Genomic DNA, 23936 nt, shown 5'->3' with positions numbered 1-23936 from the left:
GGAGGTTCGATTCTGACTCGGGGTGCTGTCTGTATGGAGTTTGCACATTCTCCACGAATCCGCCTGGGTTCCCTTCAGGTGCTCTGATTTCCGCCCACAGGCCCTTCGGCCAACCATCGATCACCCCATACACTAGCACTATCCTACACACTGGGGACAATGTACCAATTTCTACCAAAGCTAAATTAACCTGCGAACCTGCATGCTCTTGGAGTGTGGGTGGAAACCGGAGCACCCAGTCAAAACCCAACGTGGTCAGGAGGAGAACCCACAAACTCCGCACAGACAGCCAACATGGGGAATGACTTTGAGGAGAAGTGGTTGTGTGGAGATTGGGGTGGGTGGGAGAATGAGGGAGACAAACAAGTGCGTGGAGGGTACACGAAATGAGAGAGGAAGTGAGAGACAGTGTTGGAGTGTGAGTGAGGGTATGTGATGGTGAGAGAGGGCGATTGCGTAAACAGGGGGAGGATGTGAGAGAGATGCGATGACACAGGGAGACAGTCAGGGGCAATGTGTGGAGAGAGAGGAAAGCTGGTGCTGGAGTGTGGAGGAAAGCGAGGGGGACGAATGGTGAAAGAATGGAGGAGCAGGAGGAAAAAGGGGGGAGAGTCAAATGGGCTCAGGAGGGATCTGGGAAGAGGGAAAGGGTGGTGTGAGGGGAGGGGCCTGAGTGAGAGAAACAGTGCGTGAGACTATAGATTTTGGGCAGAGTGGTGGTGTGAGAGCAAACAATCAAATTGAGAGAGGACAGGTGGGGTTGGGGTGGAATTTGTGGAAAGAGAGGGGAAGAGTGTGAGAATGCATCAGAACACAATGGGAAGTATAGCTTCAGTGGACAACTCATCATACATAATCCACATTCACAATTTCACTGCAGTGTTAATGCCTGAACATCTGGTGATGTTGCCCATAGATTTGAGGAACAAATAAATGCTGACATTGCTTTTACTATTTAGAGGCGTTATAATTTCATATCAAACCTTCCTAATTAAAAAAATAATGTAGAACAATTGAAGTTAGAACACAGAAATCAGACAATTAGAGTTAGACAATGCCAAAGACCCAAATACAGATAACATAATAAGTTAACATTATTGAAATTGTAAATTAACCAGAATTTTATCGGCAAGAGTGGTAAGACTATTCCAATTACAAAACAGGAAAATGGTGAATTCGGTGATAGAACACATAAAATTTTAGCTCGTCAACTGAAAAAAACGAGAAAAGGAAAACACAATTATTAAAATTAAATCAGAGAACGGTGAAGTTTTAACACTACCTAAGATATAACAAAAGATTTGCCCAATTTAAACAAAACTTGTACACATCTCAAAACAGATGACAATAAAATTACAAACTTCTTTAGATAAATGTACCTTCCAAAACCTGACCCACTCGAACAGGAGGAAAACTAGAACTCAGATTACACTTGAGAGAAATAGAGAAACAATAAAATTCGCTGAAAAATGGCAAGATGCCTGGACCAGATGGCTTTAACAATTAATTTTTTATAAGAGATTCCATGCGAATCATTCCATGTTTACAAAAACTATATACCCTTGCCTTTAAAGAAAAATACTACCAGAAACACTAGCGAATCAACTATTACGCTTATACCTAAAAAGATAAAGACCCCGAAGAACCAGGTTCATATAGAGTTAGTAGCACTTTTAAATACAGATCAGAAAATTCTAGCAAAGATCCTGGCGAGAAGATTGCGTAATATATTAGTAATTAATAACCCAGATCAACGGGGTTTCATACCTAAAAGATACTCATATAAATCTGAGACGCTTGTTTATATAATGTATTCACATAAATAGAAGAAGATGTATCAATTGTTTCTCTGGACGCAGAGAAGCATTTGATTCAAGTAAAATGGTACCATTTGTAAAAGTACTGCAAAAAATTAACATCGGAGAGAATTTCATTCTATGGGTAAAATTATTATATGACAAGCCGACGGCAAGAATACTAACCAATAATATGTTATAGTGGCGGCTCCTAAGGGTCCGTGCCATCATACTGCCGAACCCCTCGGCACAGGAGTGGTGCAGTCCGGAGGCGGCCCTCATCCGGAGGGTTTAAAAGGCAGGGGTTTGGGTGCCATCTTCCTCTCGTTTCGTCTTCCTACAACCGGGAGGAATATAATAAAGGTGCTTCTCAAAACACTGGACTTCGTGCCTCCTTTCGAGACCCACGCACCACATTGTGACCCCGACGTGGGCGATGCCCCTGGACGGCGGAAGAGGCCCCACAATGTCCACGTGGAGATGGTCGAATCGCCGGTGAGGTAGACCAAACTCCTGGAGAGGTGCGCGGACATGGCGCTGGATTTTTGCCGTCTGGCACGGAATGCAGGTGCGAGCCAATAGGGCAACCTGCTTGCGCAGACCGTGCCACATGAAACGAGCTGCCCACCAGTGCCGTTGTCGCCCGTATGATGGGTGAGCCAGTCCGTGGAATCACCTCGAACACACTCCGGCGCCAGGTGGCAGGGACGATGGGGCGCGGCTGACCGGACGACACATCGCACAGGATTGTCACTCCCCAGGACCGAGAGGGACATCCTCAAGGCGGAGGCCGGAGATGGCAGTCCGTTAGGCGGGCACCTCATCGTCCGTGAGCTGTGCCGCCGCCAGAGCAGAATAGTCCATTCGGGGCGCCACCTCGAACACGGCGTTTATAGCGGGGCGGGACAATGCGTCGGCCATCCGGTTCTCTTTCCCCTCGACGTAGCGGATAGATGTGGTTCACCTCCGAGCTGTGGTCAGCCATGGCTCGCTTGCTGGGTGTGCGGCTAGCACCACACCACGGCTTACCACCCGCACGCTAACGGTCTGGTGGAGAGGTTCCACCGGCAGCTAAAGGTGGACATTGAAGGCACGACTCTCCGGCCCAGACCTGGATGGACGAGTTGCCGTGGGTCATGCTGGGCATCCGGACCGCTTCCCAAAGAGGACTTGCCTCATCATCGGCGGAGCTCGTGTACGGGTCGCCATTCACAGTGCCCGGGGAGTTCGTGCCGTGGGCGCCGGAGCAGCAGGGAACGCCCTCCTCCACCCTTCAACGCCTTCGCGAGCGAGTTGGCAGGCTCGCACCCGTCCCGATGTCCCGTCATGGGACATTTCGCCCACACGTGCCATTGGCCCTCACGGACTGCCCGTATGTTTTCCTGCGCCGTGATGCCTACCGGACGCCACTCCAGAGGCCATACGAGGGCCCGTTCCGGGTGCTGAAACACGGGCAGTCGACTTTTGTCCTGGACATGGCGGGCCGGCCGGAGGCCGTGTCGATTGACCGTTTGAAGCCGGCGCACCTGGACATTGACCAGCCGGTGCTGGTTGCCCAACCTCGGCCCCGAGGGCGCCCCCCCCCCCTCACGACTCCCTCCACCTGTCACTCCATCTGTCCTTCCGCCGGTCCCTCGACCTGTCCCTCCACCTACGCCCCCGCAAGCCCCGGGATCTGCTGACTTCCGCACGCGGGCCGGCCGGGTCGTGCGCCCGCCGGTGCGTTTTGTGCCTCTGGTTCTGGGGGGGGGGGGTCCTGTGGCGGCTCCTAAGGGTCGTGCCATCGTACTGCCGAACCCCTCGGCACAGGAGTGGTGCAGTCCGGAGGCGGCCCTCAGCCGGAGGGTTTAAAAGGCAGGGGTTTGGGTGCCATCTTCCTCTAGTTTCGTCTTCCCTACAACCGGGAGGAATATAATAAAGGTGCTTCTCAAAACACTGGACTTCGTGCCTCCTTTCGAGACCCACGCACCACATTATCTTCAAAATTCCAATTATCAAGGGGCAATAGACAGGGATGTGCACTATCACCCCTGCTATTTTCCCTTGTGATAGAGCCCTTAGCAGAAACCATAAGAACTCATCCGAATATTGGGGGATACAATACCAAAGATTCAAATAATAAAATCTCACTTTACGGAGCCGATATACTTTTATACATCACAAAATCGCAAACTAGTTTACCAAATTTATTATACTTAATAGAGGAATTTTGATCTATTTCAGGTTATAGAATAAACTGGAATAAAAGTGAAATGATGACGTTAAAACCTCAAGAATCGACACATTTATTAACATTTCCCTTTAAAATCGCAACAGAAAAATTTAAATACTTGGGTATCCAAATTACTAGAAAATATAAATCATTATTTAATGCTAATTTCATGCCGTTATTAACTAAACTGAATGCACAGATTAAATTCTGGAAAACATTGCCGTTGTCCTTAATAGGCAGAATAAACGCTATAAAAATTATTTTTTTACCACAAATATTAAACCTATTCCAATTAATACCATTATACATACCAAAAAACTTCTTTAAAAAGCTAGAATCTAATATTACAATTTTCATTTGGGACCTTAAATCTCATAGAATCCAAAGAAAACATTTGTGTAAACCAAAAGAGGCTGGGGGACTTTCACTCCCGAACCTTTTGTACTACGACTGGGCAGTGCATATGAAAAATATAATCTATTGGTTGGACAGTTCTGCCCAATGGTCAGAATGGATAAAAATGGAGAAAGAGGACTGTTCTCCTTTTAATATAGGAGCGATCCTCTTCTCCCCGATAAAAATGAACAACACAATATACATGAAGAACCCAATCATCCATAATACAATACGAATTTGGAAACAAATAAAATTAACTCTAAAATTAATAAATGTATCACTTTTAACTCCATTAGTTAATAATCCAGCATTTAAACCATCTTTTACTGATAAAACATATAACCAATGGGAAAAACTGGGAATTAAACGGATTGGTGATATGTACGAAATGGGAAACGTGTTATCATTTCAACAATTACAATCAAATTACAAGCTGAAAAATAACCAATACTTTAACTATCTTCAGATCCGTGACTTCCTGAAAAAATTACAAACGTAGAAACGATCCATTTCAGGACTGGGTGAATGGTATTCAAGAATAACAAATAGCTATCTCTCCTTTATTCTTCTGCTTTCTACCACTGCTTCTTTTCTCTTCATTTTCTTCATTTTCACATTTTCCTTTTCTCACTTCCTGATATCACACACTTTTCTATTTCTTTCCTATTCTTTTTCTGCCTCCTTTTTATTGTTAAAATAAAAACAATAAGAAGCTGTACACGAATTGTAACATGGCAATATATAGTAGCTACCTATGGTATCATATTGTTGTACTTCTAATAAAAATAAAATATAAATAGAAACGCAGAACATGTTAGTTACAGGAAGCGTCTCTCTTGACCTATGCGATTACTGACCAGAAGAACGTTGAGCCAAACACACGCAGTCAAACAAAGTTCCTTTATTGAGCATTAGGATTAACAGAGACACGCCGGCCGAGAATGGCGCTTATCAGCGGTTTATACAATCTACAGACTCCTCAGATGAGAGGACCGTTCATTTCACGGTCCCCAAGGCCCCGGTGTCTCCTGAACACCTGGGACAGTGGGGGTCGGGAGGGAATGACTACTGCGACTGTAGGGTTAAGGACCAAGATGTTGTGCGTGTGTGGGAAGACTTTGGAGATGCGCTGATCCTTTCAGAGGTGTGGCTTATGTTAGAGATTGTGTGAGCGCATTGTTTTCAACTTGCTACCGTGTCGGTGACAGAAAATGAAGCATGTTCACTCATAAAAGCCCAGTTAAAGTTGCTGCCCGCCGAATAACATATTTAATTGAGCTTTGCACAGACAAGCGGCGGGATGAAGGAAGTGACCATCATAAATGCGAGTGGAACGCTGACAACTGGTCCATTAGGTAATTTAGTAGTAATTCAGCGGGCCATGCAGCATTTCTGAAGGACATGGATTGGCGACGTTTCGGGTCGTGACTCTTATTCCGACATTTCTGCATTCCTTATTCCGACATGACTGTCCTCTTGATTCCATTTTACTGATTGTACGCCTTGGTTGTCACCTTCCCTTCAGCTAACAATGATCTATCCTACATTCTCCTTGGCCATCGTCCCCTTTGATCTCTCGTTCACACCTTACACTTCCTTATCTCCGTGTCTACCTCTCCCCTAACTCTCAGTCTGAAGTAGGGTCTCGACCCGAAACGTCACCCATTCCTTCTATCCGGAGATGCTGCCTGTCCCGCTGAGTTACTCCAGCATTCCGTGTCTATCTTCGGTGTAAACCGACATCTGCAGTTCCTGCCTACATATTTCTGCATGCGGGATTTTCAATGCCGTGTTATGATAATGAAGCAAAACGGAATCTCAGCAGTGGGCTTTAAAGTGGGTGCAGCGGGGAAAGGAAGGGAGGGAGAGCGCGGCCGACTCAGTCAAGTGGCCAATCTCAGGTAATGGTCGCACACCTGATACAGATGTGCGGGGGAACATTTACAGCCGGACGCACTGTCCGCTTTGTCCCCTCTATAACACCAATGGAAAGATCACTGCGCTGGTTTTTCACAGATGACGGAGTGCTTGGAATTACATGGCCAATCGCGCCACGATCCATCTTTAGAGACCACTGCGCAGTCTTCGTCGTAGTCCTTGTTACCATTGGGTTCACCATGCGCCCAAAACCTGAGGGAGGAAGAAGATAAATGAATGGGCCGTTGGATAATTGAGGACTGGTCCAGTTCTGTAGCAATCTTTGCCGTGGGTTGTACAGACGGCTGGGTTGAGCGCTTAATACAGGCAATGTCACCTTATTCAGTATCGGAAACATGGAAACTCTTTGAGTGTTTCTGCAGGGACCACCATTCCTTTATGAAGCGGCTGCCATCTCGCTCAAAGACACTGGCGTGTCTCCTTTTACCTCTCGCTCCCGACATTCGACTAATAGGTGTTCATTGAGTCATAGAGTGATACAGAGTGGAAACGGGCACTTCGGCCTAACTTACCCTCACCGACCAACATGTCCCATCTACACTACTCCCAACTTCCCGCGTGTGGTCCATATCTCTCTAAACCTGTCCCGTCCAAGTACCTGTCTAACTGTCTTTTTTATATTAGGAAGTCCCTGTCTCAACTACGTCCTCTGGCAGATTGTTCCTTACATCCACCACTATTGGTGTGAACAATTTACCCCTCAGATCCTATTAAATCTTTTCCCCTTCACCTTAAACATATGTCCTCTGGTGCTCGATTCCCCAACTCTGGTCAAGAGACTCCATCCGTATACAGATCCATTCCTTTCATGATTTTATACACTTTTATAAAGTCACCCCTCATCCTCCTCCGCTCCAAGGAATAGAGTCCCAGACTACTCAACCTCTCCCCATAGCTCAGACCCGCCAGTCCTGGCAACATTCTCGTAAATCTTCTCCGTACACTCTCCAGTTTGACAACATCTATCTCAAGATATACTGCCCGGCCTGCTGAGTTACTCCAACATGGTGCCCAGAACTGAACACAACACTCTAAATGCGGCCTCACCAACGTCTTATACAACTGCAACATATGATGAGCGTTTGACGGCACTGGGCCTGTACTCGCTGCTGTTTTGAAGGATGAGGAGGGACCTTATTGAAACTTACCGAATAATGGATAGATGTGGAGAGGATGATTCCATTCATGGGAGAGTCTAGGACTAGAGGCCCTAGCCTCGGAATTAAAGGACATTCCTTAAGAATGTATTTAGTCAGATGGTGGTGAATCTGCAGAATTATTTGCCACAGAAGGCTGTGGAGCCCGTCAATGGAATTTTTTAAGGAAGGGATAGATTCTTGATTAGTACGGGTGTCAGGGGTTATGGGGAGAAGGCAGGAGAATGGGGTTAGGAGGGAGAGATAGATCAATAATTTTACCAAGCCAATCAGTCTACAACACTGTACTGGAGTGTGGCAGGAAACCAGAGAACCCGGGAACACCCACGCAGGTCACGGGGAGAACGAATAAATTCCCTGCAGACAGCACCCGAACCTGGGATATCTGTCGTTGTACCTCTGTTGCTGCGCCTCGGAGCCGCCCTTAAAGTTTTGTGCAGTGTTTCTGGTGTTACCCTCCCGATAACCATCCGTTTCCACTCTATTCCTAATGTCCAAACTTAGGGAATTTTGGGAACTCTCCTACTGCTTCTATCAGAAGTAGCATCTCGACCCGAAACGTGGCCTATCCATGATCTCCAGAGATACCGCCCGGCCTGCTGAGTTACTCCAACATGTATTTTTTAAGGAATAAGGGAATTAGTGGGAATCCTATCCTCTTACTATCCGTTTTGGCGAAAGAGGACGAGGCTTTGGGAGTTGCTATTGTCATGCGCCTTGGAGGTCAATGTGGTTTGTTGTGTGGGTGGTGCCACAGTGCATACCTGGTGGGGAAATTAACGATGATGAATAGTCAATGGACTGCCTCCCATGACGTCTATTTTATCATGTGTGGAGTCGTGCTCCATGAGAATTATTGTGGATGGATTAGCCCCCGGAAATTGAGAGATTGTCCTTCACTGCCTTTGATCACAAGCTCATTAGGAATATGAGTAGAATGTGTCCATTTGGCCCATCAAGTCTACTCTGGCATTCAATCATGGCTGATCTATCTCTCCCTCTTAGCTCCATTCTCGTGCCTTCTCCCATTGACCTCTGACACTGTACTAATCAATAATCTATCCATTTGTGCCTTAAAAATGTCCATTGGCTTGGTCTCCACAGCCTTCTGTGGCAAATAATTTCCTAGATTCCTAAACCCCCTGACTAAAGATCAGCACAAAAGGATGAGCTGTGCTGAGAATCGGGAAGGAATGTTAAGGAGATACAAGCATGGCATGGGTGGATCGGTGTCTCATCTGACAGTCTATACAGTGAAAGGTGAAGTTTTACATTTTCCTAAGAAGGGGCATTGTCAATGAGGGTTCACTTCTAATGCAACAAGAGAGATTTTCCTTCGCAATCCTAAGAGTCATCTGAAATTAGAAATTCATTGTTCATGCCATTGGGTTGTCGGCCACCAGGTAGATTATAAGGTTTTGACACAGTATTGTGTTTTCTCTTTAACATCCAACACCACAGATACTGAACACAACGTGCAACCGGAGAGCAACTCACGTTACAGAGGAAGTATAATCGGTTCCATCTACCCAGCGCCAGTCACCTTCAGAGGCCGAATCACTCAGGCCAATCCACCGTTGGACATGATAATTTTGCTCAAAAAAATTCTGTCATGGAAATGAAAGGATTTCAGTTTATGTGGAAACAATAGCTGATGACAGCACTGCATTACTTGTATGTACAACCCCGTGTACTAATTATCCTGCTCTATAACGCTCGTTTATTTATTAACAACTAGAGAAATGATACGCAGATATAGGGTGAGAGGGATATGTATTTTCCATTTTTCTGCTTACATGTCCTGGTCACAAAACTGATGCCCTAAATATCAGGTAGGACTTCGGAATGCTCTTTCTGCATTTGGAGGTTAACTCGTAGAACACGGCCCACAACCGGTCTCGAACAACCACACACACAATACCCACCCCCACCAAACCCCTGCTACTGGGGCCTTGTTGCTCAGCCTGGTGCTTTGAATACCAGCAATACAGGACAGCAAGGTTCATATCTAACAACTACAAGTGGCAGAGCACAGTCTCCAGCATGATAAAGGACCTTAAACTTCATCCACCTACTACTCGACGCAAGCTCATCAGACTGACAACATCCCACAAGATCAAGAATACCACCATTGATGTAAAGATGGAGGAACACATCCTGTTAATCCAAGCACCCATAGGCATGTCAACCAGAAGCTAGCAACCTGGACATTATATCATTCCGCACGGCTCTTCATTAGCACTTTCTAACTCGTTTTGCTTCAAGACAGCAAGGGATTGGAATACCCTTCCAGCCAGCATCAGAGATCTCCAAAACATCAACACATACAAAGATGCAACTCCAAAGGCTTCTCCATCATAGTGCTCAGTGATGATCCACCTATAGCTTTTCAGCGTATTACACCCAGATCCAGATCCAGATCCAGATATCTGCCGCTATTTCATGCGATACAAGGAAACGGGTGATGTTTCCATGAAAACGCAAGTGGTGTGTGATTGCGCTCAGACCATCCCGCGTGTGAACGCAAACTGTCCGGGTCAAACATTACTTTAATTTCTAGTGGGAATAGCAACGCGCTTCGTAGTGGATCGAAACTATCACTTAGCAGGGAACGTTGTCTGCATGTGTGATCACAGACAAACTCCTACCTGTTCATCAGCATTGTTAATGACAACAAGATGGGCGTCGGATGATGCACAGTATCTTTGGGCCCCCACCCAGGTGTAGGTGCTTGAGGAAAAGTCATAACAACTTTGCTTGAACTTGGTCCATTGCTCGGGACAAGAAAACCCATCTGTGAAGACATTGAGGTAAATGTCAGAGGAGTCCGCTTCAGACGGGAATATTTCAATGACTCCAATGCTAACATATCCTTCCTCAGGCACAGAGCTCAAAACTCCTCAGAATATTCCAAATGTGGCTTGACCTGCGCCTTTCAAAGCCTCTGGATTACATCCTTGTTTTTATATTCTAGTCCCGTCGAAATTAATGCCAACATTGTGATTGCCTTCTTTACTACCGATTTAACGTGAAAATTAATCTTTTGGGAATCCTGCACAAGCACTCCCAAGTCCCAAGTCACTTTGCACCTCTGATTTCTGAATCATCTTCTCATTTCAATGATCACCATACTTACTCTCCCTCTGCCTTGGGAGTTTGGAATTTGGAGAGTTGGGCAATTGCCCTATTTTCTCGGGCTACTACCTGATGCTGAAAAATCGTTCCGACTTGCGTTCTCGGAAGTTTAAAAAAAACCGCTGGACAATTTAATCGCTGGAGTAAAATTTAAAAAAATCTACTTCTAACGCTGTCAACGCCGACAACGGGACGGATCTCACGTAGGGGACAAAACATAAGGTAAGTCGTTTATTTTACATATAAACTTGCTTCTTAGGATAACTGAAATCAAAATTTCATCGGCAAAAATGTGATCAAAGCCCCCATACGAACCGGCAGTGTTTTTCCTGCCGATATGGGGTTTACATTCACCGCAACCGCCACGTTCCAAACAATCGCGTTCCACAAAATCTCACTCGCAACATGATTTAAATGGCCATTAATTAACGGGAATTAAACACTAAATTCCTTCCATTTGGCCTATAAATTCATGACAATGAGATTTAAAAATCATGTTATATTGTGAATTATTGTGTGAATGTTATTTGGACACTTAGGCTATTAAAAAATGTTAACCTTTTATTAAGAAATGGATAGATGTTTACATCTAGTAATTGAATTTTGTAATTAGCTATAATTAGGTAACTAACTAATTATATGCTTTAATTTCAGATCATTCAAGTAAGATTGTTTCATATTTATTTCAGAATGCTTTAATATATAATAACTGACATTTTCATTCAGTGCTCTTACTTTTTAAGAAAGTTATGGGCTTTTTACTGTCCGCGTTCATAGCGTTTGAGTTATGTCAATGCAAAAGCAATAGGGAACAAGATGCTAATTTCAGTATGAAAATGGCCATAACTTCTTTAATACTAAAGATATGAAAGTGAATTAGGTGTCGAATTAAACTTATTTTTATGCTTTATCTGATGGGATAAAATGCAGACTTGATTTTTTAAATCTCAAAATGTTGTAACATTGCTAGTGGACCGGGGTAGAGTGAAAAGCCGTCGTACGTGCTAATCAGCCAGCGGAAGGACAACACATGAATACAATCGAACCAGCGATAGTCCGAGGGACAACAATGACGGAGATAGTAGTTGAGGGCTTGTCTCTAGTTGTGGTCGGATAATTCAGTTGCTTATGAATCTGGGATGGGGTGTGTTGGGAAGGGGAGGGGGCGTTGCTAAACTTGCCCAGATCCTGACCTTAAACTAAACTGAACTGAGCTGCACTATTTAGATATTTAACATTCGTGACCTGCGGTCCGTCTGACGAGCACCATACTTACGCTCTCTCAGCAGTGCGATCTCAGCCTGAACGTCGGAGAGAGAGCTCATTGCTTTCTCAACGTCTCCTGTAACTGAAGAGTGGCGAAAGTTTAGGTTACGTGGAGCCCCTTTCTCTGTGACCCTGTTCCTGCGCCGTCACTCCGCGTTCCTTCCAGAGTTCACCTGACGTTTACGGTTTTTATATGTACGGGCGGCACGGGAGAGTGAACTGTGTACAATCGTGGTCACCCTGTCGTAGTGAGAATGCCATTCAACTGTAATTAGTTCAAAATTAAATTTACGAAGATGTTATCCGGTCTGACGGGTTTGAGTATCAGAAGAGTTTGAATAGTCTAGTCTGTTATTCCCTGGGGTGTAGGGGACTGGGGAGTGAATTTGTACACGTCCACAAAATCACAAAAAGGCATATAAATCGTGGAATGCCACTGTCCAGTGAAAGGGAGTCCAAGTTTAAGGTGAGAGAGGAAAGATTTAAAATGACCCGAGGCGTAACGGTTTCGCACAGTGCGTTCATTCATGGAATAAGCTGCCAAAATAATGAGAGAGGCGGCTACAATATCGTCATTTAATAGACCACTGGACAAGTCAGTTGATGCAACAAATTCGGAGGGGTATGGAACAGACACAGTCAAAGTGGGATCCATTTGAACATCAAACTCCTTGTCCTCAGAATGTATGGCCCACACTCTCGAGCATTGAAAGTATGATCTATACTCTTGAAAATCGCCATGCACAGCAGAATAACCTGCGGCTCTGTGAACCGGGACTGGACATCAGATGATGAGCAAATGCCCAGTAGCTGCTATGCATCATCGTCGCCGCCAGTGGCCGCTGTTATCCGAGAGATGTGAGTTGTAGAGGACTGCCGTTCAGTCAAGAAACCAGCAGGTGGCGCAGCTGGTAAGAAGCTGCTTCAAGAGTTCTGGACTCGAAATGCCAGTTAGGTGTTTTTTCCACAAATGCTGCCTAACCTGCTAAATTACTCCGATTTGACCAACTGAGGATTAAGGGAATTGGCAGTCGTGGATGGATAGATGGGGATTACGGATGAGGGGAAGTTGTTAGGCAGAGTCTGGCTATCCCAACGTTAAAAAAACAGTTCGACAGATACATGGATAGGACAGGTTTGGGGGCGATATGGAACAAACACAGGCAGGTGGGACTAGTGTAGATGGGACATGTTGGCCGGCGTGGGCAAGTTGGGCCGAAGTGCCTATTTCCACGCTGCATCACTCTATATCTCTGACAAAGTATGGACGTGATTTCACGTGAAGCGGGGGACATGCCACAACATTATTCCCTACACACTCGGGACAATTGACACATTGATCCGCAGATCTATCGGGATAGAGAAGGTGAGATTTGATGTCTACATTACAGAGATCTGTCAAATTAGATTATTACACTCACCATTGCTCTTCCATTGGGAAATTTCCATCCGTAAGTCAGCATCTGACCCCTTCATTTCACCCATCTGTGCCACTGAAATAGAAACTAAGATTTGAATATCACACGTTCGATATAATTTGCCCCCAAAACATCTAGAGTACCTTGATGCCCATTATTCGAGGCGGGTAATGAAAGAAATGGGAGATTCTGCAGGAATTCTGTCGAACACAAGTGAGGATATGTTAGGATATGTCATGTCTCCCTCTTCCTTCCACGATACATCTCTGGTTGCAACAATAAACAGGGATAGAGTTCCGGGATATATTAAAAACGTTCAGGACTTTCCACTTCTCCGAATTCACCTGCTCCAAATTAGTTCCATACTGCAGCTGCCGCGCTGTCGGATGTTTTTCTTAGAATACTACCACTTATGTGATGGGAAATCCGGAAAGGAAAGTATAACGAGCAACTGAGAAGAAAACGGCACATTGACCCGTGCTTTCAAATAAACCACATTGCCTTTGGTATTGAGTTACCGACTACACACACCCTCAAGCTTGTATCACGACCAGCGTTGCTCATCAAGACTGAATTAATGTCACTTCTCAAATTAATGCTTGCGGATCCACGTATATTCCTCAATTCGCTTTCGAAACTAATAATATAACAACTACAGACACTAGGCATCTAAAAATTAAAAATGAGTATGTAGGGAAACCCAAGCGTCCGTGAAACGCAAATGTAGCAGCAAAATACAGAGACAAAGGTGGTTAAGTGTCGATGTAGTAGCGACTGTATTCTAGCGCATCACAGAAGTTCTTTCTATTTCACCGCTCCCCCCTCCCCCCTCCCCCCTCCCCCCTCCCCCCCCCCCCCTCGCCCCCCCCCTCCCCCTCCCCCCCCCCAACGAATAATCTCAGATCTGAAACATTAAATATTTCTCTGTGCAGCGATACGGCCTGACTTACTGAGGGTTATCGCCATTTTCATTTTAAATTTTAGATTTACATTACAGAACAGTTGTCAATGTTTAAACTTACTCAGTATCAACGCAAGAACAAGTGACGAAACGGACACCAGGATGCAGATACCCAGGAGAGTGTAGATAATCTTGGGTTGTAGATTTCGTCGAGCAGTATCTGCTCCTCGGGGCCAATGTTCTGCAAAGTGCAAATGAAACTAATCAATGAAAGCAAAATATTGATTCCTCCAATGGAAATTATACCAATCTTGTCCCAGTTTAAACTTGGCGACGGCCAACGGAGCCGACGGATATTGTCAACAACACAATTATCAACTCACAAAAATATGTATCTTCCTTTGTCTAATCTTTACGCAAAACAGGCCTGGCATAGACCAGAGAAGTGAGTGGAGTTGGTGTAAGTTACACACCAGAGAAAAGCTGAAGTCTGAAGAAGGATCTCGACGTGAAAGGTCATCTATCCCTTTTCTCCATAAATGCTGTCTGACCCGCTGAGTTACTCCAGCATTCTGTGTCTATCTGCAGACTAAAAGATCATTCGCACCGTAAGCTAAGTTGAAATGGGAAAAATTAACAAAACTCACCCCATCCCTCTTATTCTTCAACACGTTGCCATCCCCCCCCCCCCCCCCCTCCCCCGCGCAGTTAAATTCTAGCCTCTCCCGTTCTTTACGATGAAGTGTAATTAGTTCAGGCCCATTCATTTGAATTGGTAAACTACGATAACTTGGAAACATTATAATATATTATATACATAGTGATGAAACCTGGCTCAGATTCGCCTCCATTCTTCACAGTGGTATTTACATAAATGTCCATTCCTTCCATGTTCTCGGCTGGCAGATCTGGTCTGTGTTCAACTTTTAAGAAGTAGTCAGATAAATGACGATTCTGAGCTCAATTAGTTCCTCAAGCTGCACTTCCACTTTTCTGCTCAATTAGTTCCTCAAGCTGCACTTCCACTTTTCTGCTCAATTCTGCAAAATTCCAAATCAGTTTCGCGGAATTGATGGCATTGGAAAAACACTTCTGCTATTAGATTCTGTGTTCAAGTGGCATTACTCTGACCTCGATACCTGCCCTAGACGTGTTCTCAGACTGGGGGTTTAATGCGGATCTCTGTGCAAGTGTGTACACTCACTGTCAGTTTGACCCCAGATGAAAAGTAACATTGAAATGGGGACAGGAGCTCGACCTTTGAAGCTTCGCAACCACCTTAAAGCAGTTGGCTGATGTAAAACCATGTCCTTGGATGGATGGATGGATGGATGGATGGATGGATGGATGGATGGATGGATGGATGGATGGATGGATGGATGGATGGATGGATGGATGGATGGATGGATGGATGGATGGATGGATGGATGGATGGATGGATGGATGGATGGATGGATGGATGGATGGATGGATGGATGGATGGATGGATGGATGGATGGATGGATGGATGGCGGCACAGCGACATTCACGAATCCAGAATTAAGACAATGCATGGTCGCTTGATATGTATCCATAATTCATAATCCAACGACCGAGTTGATTTCTTTGCATATTCTGTGGAGTTAATTAATGATTTCAACCAAGCCTTTCCCACTTACTTGTCATGCTGAACTTTTCCAACATTTTCTCTTCCGATTGTAAGTTTCCGACATCCCTGTGATTTTAGATTCCAGATCTAACCCGAGCAGATAATGGAGATTTTGCAATTTGCTTAAGGCACGGACATGGCCACATGCAAGTCGACGTACAAGGAATGAAGAATCCTCGCTCCATTCACACAATTTTGGATAGATGGATGGATGGATGGATGGATGGATGGGTGGATGGATGGATGGATGGATGGATGGATGGATGGATGGATGGATGGATGGATGGATGGATGGATGGATGGATGGATGGATGGATGGATGGATGGATGGATGGATGGATGGATGGATGGATGGATGGATGGATGGATGGATGGATGGATGGATGGATGGATGGATGGATGGATGGATGGATGGATGGATGGATGGATGGATGGATGGATGGATGGATGGATGGATGGATGGATGGATGGCGGCACAGCGACATTCACGAATCCAGAATTAAGACAATGCATGGTCGCTTGATATGTATCCATAATTCATAATCCAACGACCGAGTTGATTTCTTTGCATATTCTGTGGAGTTAATTAATGATTTCAACCAAGCCTTTCCCACTTACTTGTCATGCTGAACTTTTCCAACATTTTCTCTTCCGATTGTAAGTTTCCGACATCCCTGTGATTTTAGATTCCAGATCTAACCCGAGCAGATAATGGAGATTTTGCAATTTGCTTAAGGCACGGACATGGCCACATGCAAGTCGAGGTACAAGGAATGAAGAATCCTCGCTCCATTCACACAATTTTCCCTCTCGACCTTCACTGACCAGTAACTCACCACCTGCACCTTAGACGCCCCCACCACAACGGACAACATGCGGACAAATCACCCTCGGTCTCAGGTATTTCTATGCCCACAACGTTGTTACACGCTGTGTTAATATTGTTATATGGTTAATATTGTAAAAGTGCTTAAGCGGACGGTTTCGGGATGCTCTTGATCATCTCAAATGTATATCACTCGTTAGTTCCAACAGGCAATATTTTTGTCTGAAGGCTCCGTGTCTTCTGACGACTTTTTTTCTCAGCCTACAAGATATGTCCCTTTCTGGAATGCTGTAATCTTGAGCGAAACACAAATCAGCAGGTGGCCTTATAGAGATGTATAAAATCATGAGAGGATTAGATCGATAGATGCACACAGTCTCTTGTTCAGAGTAGGTGAATCAAGGTCCTGAGGACTAGGTTTCAGGCGAAGGGGAAAATATTTAATAGGAATCCGAGGGATACATTTTTCACACAAAGGGTGGTGGGGGTATGGAACAATCTGCCAGAGGAGGAACTTGAGGCTGGGACTATCCAACGTTGAAGAAACCGTTAGACAGGTACATGGATAGGACAGGTTTGGAGGGATATGGACCAAACGCAGGCAGATGGGGCTAGTGTAGCTGGGACATGTTGGTCGGTGTGGGCAAGTTGGGCCGAAGGGAATGTTTCCACGCAGTACAACCCTATGACTCTGGACGAACTCAGGCTCTATCTGTGGTGTGACCCAACGCGAAAGGTCGTCCGTCCATCCCTTCCTCAGATGCTACCCGGCCGCTGAAACCCTCCAACACTTTACGTGTTGCCCCTTTCATTGTTAATGATCGCACTGAAGTTTTTCGATGAATGACAGTTCAATATCAGTAAATTGCTCAACGATGTGATGTTTACTAATGTTTACCGGGTTTCTCTTCCCCATTGTCTGCACTTCCGTGAGCAGAAAAACCAAATATATATATTTTGATGGGGCGTCGTGATGTTCCATCTTCTTAGCTGGAAACACTTCCTGTTTCTGAAAACCGTGAGTGAAGCAATTTTGAAACATAAACTTCCATTTTCTGAATACCCGCTACTTTCTGACAAACTCGGCTGTGAATATGGATTTTGAGGAACTCGGGGATATTTTTAAACCCTGCTTTCTCGATGTGGACGTGGAAGCATTTGCACCCAGGCGAGACAAAAGTAAACTTGTTTTGCACTCTCCATGCTTTTAGTTTATCTCCTAGAAATGGTTATACCAAAAGCCCTCCATCTTTCCTAGCCAATCTCTCCTGCTCAAAGCCGAGTTTCAACAATGTCATTGTTCAACAATGGTTTGTGCGTCCACGTTGCATCCAGCGCGCATTGAGCAAGCATTCAGTTTCCGCTTTGAGTGTTATCCTATTACTGGGGGTATGATCCTAAATTGCTTTAAAGAACGGACTGTAACTTTGAGACATAAAATACAGGTAGATGTTTAATTTAATCCTGATATCGTGTACATTCTGGAAAAGGGGACCAAGCCTCAATTGAGCAGGCAGGAACATCCGCCGCTCTCCACACACCCAGACTTTCACCCTCTCTCATTTTACACATCTCTCCATGATCTCAGGAAGAGCCACTAACCCCGCTGTGCATGAAACTCAGAACATGTTAGTTACAGGAAGCGTCTCTCTTGACCTCTGCGACTACTGACCAGAAGAACATTGAGCCAAACCAACGCAGTCAAACAAAGTTCCTTTATTGAGCATTAGGATTAACAGAGACACGCTGGCAGAGAATGGCGCTGATCAGCGGTTTATACATTAGGTAATTCTGTAGTAATTCAGCGGGCCATTCAGCATCTCTGAAGGACATGGATTGGCGACGTTTCAGATCGTGACTCTTATTCCGACATTTCTGCATTCCCTATTTCGACATGACTGTCCTCTTGATTCAATTTTACTGATTGTATGCCTTGGTTGTTAGCTTCCCCTCAGCTCACAATGATATATTCTACATACTCCTTGAATATCGTCCCATTTGATCTCTCGTTCACACCGTGCTCCTCCTTATCTCAGTGTCTCCCTCTCCCCTGACTCTCAGTCTGAAATAGGGTCTCGACCCGAAACGTCACCTATTCCTTCTATCCAGAGATGCTGCCTGTCCCGCTGAATTACTCCAGCATTCTGTGTCTATCTTCGGTGTAAACCGACATCTGCAGTTCCTTCCTACCTATTTCTGCATGCGGGATTTTCAATGCCGTGTTATGGTAATGAAGCAAAACGGAATCTCAGCAGTGGACTTTAAAGTGGGTGCAGCGGGGAAAGGAAGGGAGGGAGAGCGCGGCCGACTCAGTCAAGTGGCCAATCTCAGGTAATGGTCGCACACCTTATCCACATGTGCGGGGGGACATTTACAGCCGGACGCACTGTCTGCTTTGTCCCCTCTATAACACCAATGGAAAGATCACTGCGCTAGTTTTTCACAGATGACGGGGTGCTTGGAATTACATGGCCAATCGTGCCACGATCCATCTTTAGAGACCACTGCGCAGTCTTCGTCGAATTCCTTGTGACCATTGGGTTCACCATCCGCCCAAAACCTGAGGGAGAAAGAAGATAAATGGATAATTGGGGAATGGACCAGTTCTATAGCAATATTTGCCGTGGGTTGTACAGACGGCTGGGTTGAGCAATGTCACCTTATTCAGTACCGGAAACATGGAAACTCTTTGAGTGTTTCTGCAGGGACCACCATTCCTTTAAGAAGCGGCTGCCATCTCGATCCAAGACACTGGAGTGTCTCCTTTTACCTCTCGCTCCCGACATTAGACTAATATGTGTTCATTGAGTCATAGAGTGATACAGAGTGGAAACGGGCACTTCGGCCGAACTTGCCCTCACCGACCAACATGTCCCAGCTACACTACTGCAAACCTGTCCTGTCCATGTAGCGGTCTAACTGTTTTTAAAACATATTAGAAAGTCCCTATCTCAACTACCTCCTCTGGCAGATTGTTACATAAAAATATAGAAAATAGGTGCAGGAGGAGGCCATTCGGTCCTTCGAGCCAGCACCGCCATTCATTGTGATCATGGCTGATCGTCCCCTATTAATAACCCGTGCCTGCCTTCTCCCCATATCCTTTGCCTCCACTGGCCCCTACAGCTCAATCTAACTATCTTAAATCCTTACAATGACTTGGCCTCCACTGCCCTCTGTGGCAGGGAATTTCATAAATTCACAACTCTCTGGGTAAAAAATTTTTTTTCTCACCTCAGTCTTAAATTACCTCCCTTTTATTCGAAGACTGTGGCTCCTGGTTCTGGACTCGCCCAACATTAGGAACATTTTTCCTGCATCTAGCTTGTCCAGGAGAAGGCAGGAGAATGGGGTTAGGAGGGAACGATAGATCGGCCATGATTGAATGGTGGTATATACTTGATGAGCGGAATGGCCTAATTCTGCTCCCATCACCTTTGACATATAACCTTATAACACGATCTCCCAACGTCAAAACTCAATACTCTGACTCATGGAGGTCAATGTGACAAAAGCCCTTTCGACCTTAACACACATTAACACTATATACACACACGAGGGACAATTTACAATTTTACCAAGCCAATTAGCCTACTTAACACTGTACGGGAGTGTGGGAGTAAACCGGAGAACCCGGGAACACCCACGCAGGTCACGGGGAGAACGTTCAAATTCCCTACAGACAGCACCCGTAGTTAGGATCGAAACTGGATATCTGTCGTTGTATCTCAACCGCTGAGCCTCCGTACCGGCCTTAATGTTTTGTGCAGTATTTCTCGTGTTGCCCTCCCGCTAACCTTACATTTCCACTCTGTTCCTAATGTCCAAACTTTGGAAATTTTGGGAACTCTTCTTCTTCTGTCAAAAGTAGGATCTCGACCCGAAACGTCACCTATCCATGATCTCCAGAGATACAGCCCGGCCTGCTGAGTTACTCCAACACTTCATGTAAATTTTCTCTCCGGAACAAAAATATGGAATTTCTTGGAAACTGAGGGTCAGCGGCGCAGGGCAACCTTGTAAATACTGCACATTATTCTGAAATAAAAATAAGATACAAGCAGACCTGAAGGACCACGAGTGCAAGTACCTCACCGTGGGATTCAAAGCGCCACTCACTTGACATTTGTGTCGTAATCCGTGCCGTCTACCCAGCGCCAGTTTACTTCGACAGCAGAGTCATGGAGTCCTATCCAAGTGTCCACATTTGTGTTACTCCGGATATAACCCTGCCCGATAAATAACAGTAGCCCACGTGAACAGATGTCATCGCGTTAGTGACACGGACAAAGGTGTATTTGCGCCATCAATGTGACACCCACCTGTATTCCACCGGTACATTGGCAGATTTGGATGTCCGGTTATATGAAATTACATGGAATTACCATAGACTGTTCCCAGTGTCTAATCCATCAGAAATCCTCCATCATGAAGGTATAAATCACAGACTGACCAGATCGCTCCCACTCCCACTCCTCCACTCTTAACCCTTCACGTAACTGCTTTATTCTCCAACGTTCTCTCTTATTCCACCATCCTTGTCGGAGGTGAGGAGCAATGAAGGAATAAGTAAGGTGGGGGTTTTCTGCCGTCTTCGTATCGGAGATCGGGCCTGTTGTTGATCACCTGCCGTTTTCCCAACCCCTGTTGGCTCTTCGCCCGTAGATTAAACCCCCCCCCCCCTTTCCTCCACATTTATTCAACTGCTGACGTTGTTGACAGAATGTAATGCTGGGAGATATTGACTTTTCACATCCTCCTACTCACTGTGGTAAGTTAAATTGATTCAACATTTACTCCCCATTTTGAGGATATTTGAATATTACATACAAAGAGATTTCGTGCCTCAGACGGCGTAAAAGTTAATCTGTGTAGGAAGCACCGGCTGAAGAATTCATCAGTCTGAAGAATGGTCTCGACCCGAAACATCACCCATTCCTTCTTACAGAGATGCCGCCTGTCCCGCTGAGTTACACCAGCATTTTGTGTCTATCTAAGGAAATGCAGTTGCTGGTTTACACCGAAGATAGACACAAAATGCTGGAGTCACCCAGCGGGACAGGCAGCATCTCTGGACAGTCGGAATGGGTGATGTTTCGGGTCGAGACCATTCTTCAGACTGAGAGTCAGGGGAGAGGAAGACGCAGAGATAAGGGAGAGTGAGGTGTAAAAATGAGACATCAAAAGAGATGCAGAACAACGAAAATGTCGGAGATCATTGTCAGCTGGGAGAAGGCGACAACGAAGTAAATGGAATAAAATGTAATCGGGGAGAGTCAGACTGGTCGGAGAACGAGGAACGGGCAACGGAGGCAAGTTCTCTTGATGCTTTCATGAGAGAGCTAGATAGGGCTCTTAAAAATAGCCCTATCAAGGGATATGTGGAGAAGGCAGGAACTGGGTTACTGATTGGGGATGATCAGGCATGATCACATTGAATGGCGGTGCTGGCTCGAAGGGCCAAATGGCCTGCTCCTGCACCTATTGTCAATTGTTTATTGTCTATTGCCCGTCTCCATTCTCCAATACCCCCACCTGTTCAGTTACCTCCTCCCCGTTCGCTCTCCACAACCCTTCGTTCCCCGACTGCAAATTTCTTCTCGTTATTTGTCGGACAGAATGAACTGATATGACTCAGTGAGACAGAAATGCTAGAGTCGAAGTGTCACAGGAGCATACAGCACGGAAACGGGCACTTGGGTCAAATGTGTCCATGCCGACCGAGACGCCCTTCTAGGCTGGGCTGATTTCCCCAGTATTGACCCATCTATCTATATACTTTTAAAACTGAGTGTGTGTGTGTTTGTTTGTTTGTGGGTGTGTGTCAGATTAGATTTTCAGATTAGATTTTCGGCCATTGATTCGTTGGTCCGCCAAAACCACACGCAAAAACACCGAGTTATTTTCCATTTTGCTAGCCATTTCACTTTTACATTCGCAAATCCACTCCTCATTAAATGTCGTCGTTTTTATGTACACATGTACCCCCCCCCCCCCCCACCCCCCCCCCCCCCCCCCCCCCCCCCCACCACCACCCACCACTCACTCATTTTTTTCGCCTCCTGCTGGCCAGCCACCATAACGGCTGCTGCCGCCAGGCTCTCCTCCAAAAACGCCGACATTTATCCCAGCGGCTGCTGCCGCCCAGCTATCATCCCCCCTCCCCCCCCCCCCCCAGGCCCAGCGCTGTCACGTTGGCCCAAGCCAAAGGTCGGCTGTTCCCCCGCTGCTTTTCGCCGTCCTCTGTGCAGGCGCATTGACGTCGTACGCAGCGTCTTGACGGCGTACGCCTAACGCGTGGAGTTGCGCGATGACGTCAGGCCTCCCCCCCCCCCCCCCCCCCCCCCCCCCCCCCCCCCCTCCTTGCGTTGCGGGAACAGACCCAACGGGTCTGCACTGGGTCGAGTATTCCTTTAAACCTTTCCTATCCAGATGTAGGCGAACGTAATCATCAAATGGTTCTTACCTGTTCCTCGTTACTGTTAATGATCGCGAATTCAGAGTTTCTCGCGACACAGTATTTTTGAGCTTCATCCCATGTCCAGTCATTTGATGAGAAGTAATAAAGTCGTTGATTGAAGAATCTCCATTGGTCGAAAGCGTGGAAAATGGACGCACCTGTGAAGACATTTAAACTCAAATCAGAAACACTGGGCCACGACACACACGTCTCGCAATTCTCACTGCTCACTCAGATTTTGCACATGGAATATGCTTATATATTGTTTCATACTGCCGATTAAGCCCCCACACGCCAGTGACGACTGAACAGCATCGGGGTCCACACGCAGAAAAAAAACATTCTAAACATATTTTTCCTTGAAACACAACTCATCACTGGCCACACACCGTCCGATCTCTGTTTCCTTTAACCTAAACCACCCTTCGGTTCCCCCTGCGGACACACGATGGTGGACGCAGCCCAGACCTCCCTTCCATTTCTATGTTTCTATGTTTCTATGACTCCATCTACACTTCTCGTTGGTTCGGCAAGGCCAGCAGCATAATCAAGGACCAGTCTCTCCCCGGTTACTCCTTCTTCTCCCGTCACCATCGGACAAGAGGTACAGGAATGTGAAAACGCGCACCTCTAGCTTTAGGGAGTGTTTCTTCTCAGCTATAAGCAGGTAACTGAACCATCCTAACAATAACTAGAGAGCGGCCCTGACCTACTGCCCACCTCATTGGAGACCCTCGGACATTTTTTAATCGGACTTTACTAGATTTTATCTTGAGCTAAACG

General features: G+C 45.8%; 3 protein-coding genes across 4 annotated transcripts in view; 2 read left to right on the top strand and 1 right to left on the bottom strand.

The window, feature by feature from the left end:
• LOC116966134 (hepatic lectin-like) overlaps positions 1-23936 on the top strand; it is a 335697-nt gene that overhangs the window by 144598 nt on the left and 167163 nt on the right. The window lies entirely within an intron of this gene.
• The window catches only part of LOC116966131 (hepatic lectin-like), a 227156-nt gene that overhangs the window by 99924 nt on the left and 103296 nt on the right, over positions 1-23936 (top strand). The gene's annotated exons all lie outside the window — the stretch shown is intronic.
• The window catches only part of LOC116966132 (hepatic lectin-like), a 30283-nt gene continuing 12703 nt past the window's right edge, over positions 6357-23936 (bottom strand). Inside the window, exons 5-7 of one of the 2 annotated variants that reach the window (XM_033012323.1) lie at positions 23160-23311; positions 20813-20922; positions 6357-6534 (exon numbers count right to left, since the gene is read on the bottom strand). In XM_033012323.1, coding sequence (XP_032868214.1) covers positions 6399-6534; positions 20813-20922; positions 23160-23311 — 398 coding nt within the window. In that variant the 3' untranslated portion in view covers positions 6357-6398. Of the gene's footprint in view, positions 6535-18687; positions 19254-20812; positions 20923-23159; positions 23312-23936 lie in introns of those variants that run through there. The other variant, XM_033012322.1, reaches the window with a different exon arrangement.

The sequence above is a fragment of the Amblyraja radiata genome, chromosome 35 (genome assembly GCF_010909765.2).
Source record: "Amblyraja radiata isolate CabotCenter1 chromosome 35, sAmbRad1.1.pri, whole genome shotgun sequence".
In the NCBI taxonomy this organism is placed as follows: Eukaryota; Metazoa; Chordata; class Chondrichthyes; order Rajiformes; family Rajidae; genus Amblyraja; species Amblyraja radiata.
This window is presented reverse-complemented; position numbering and strand designations above follow the sequence as displayed.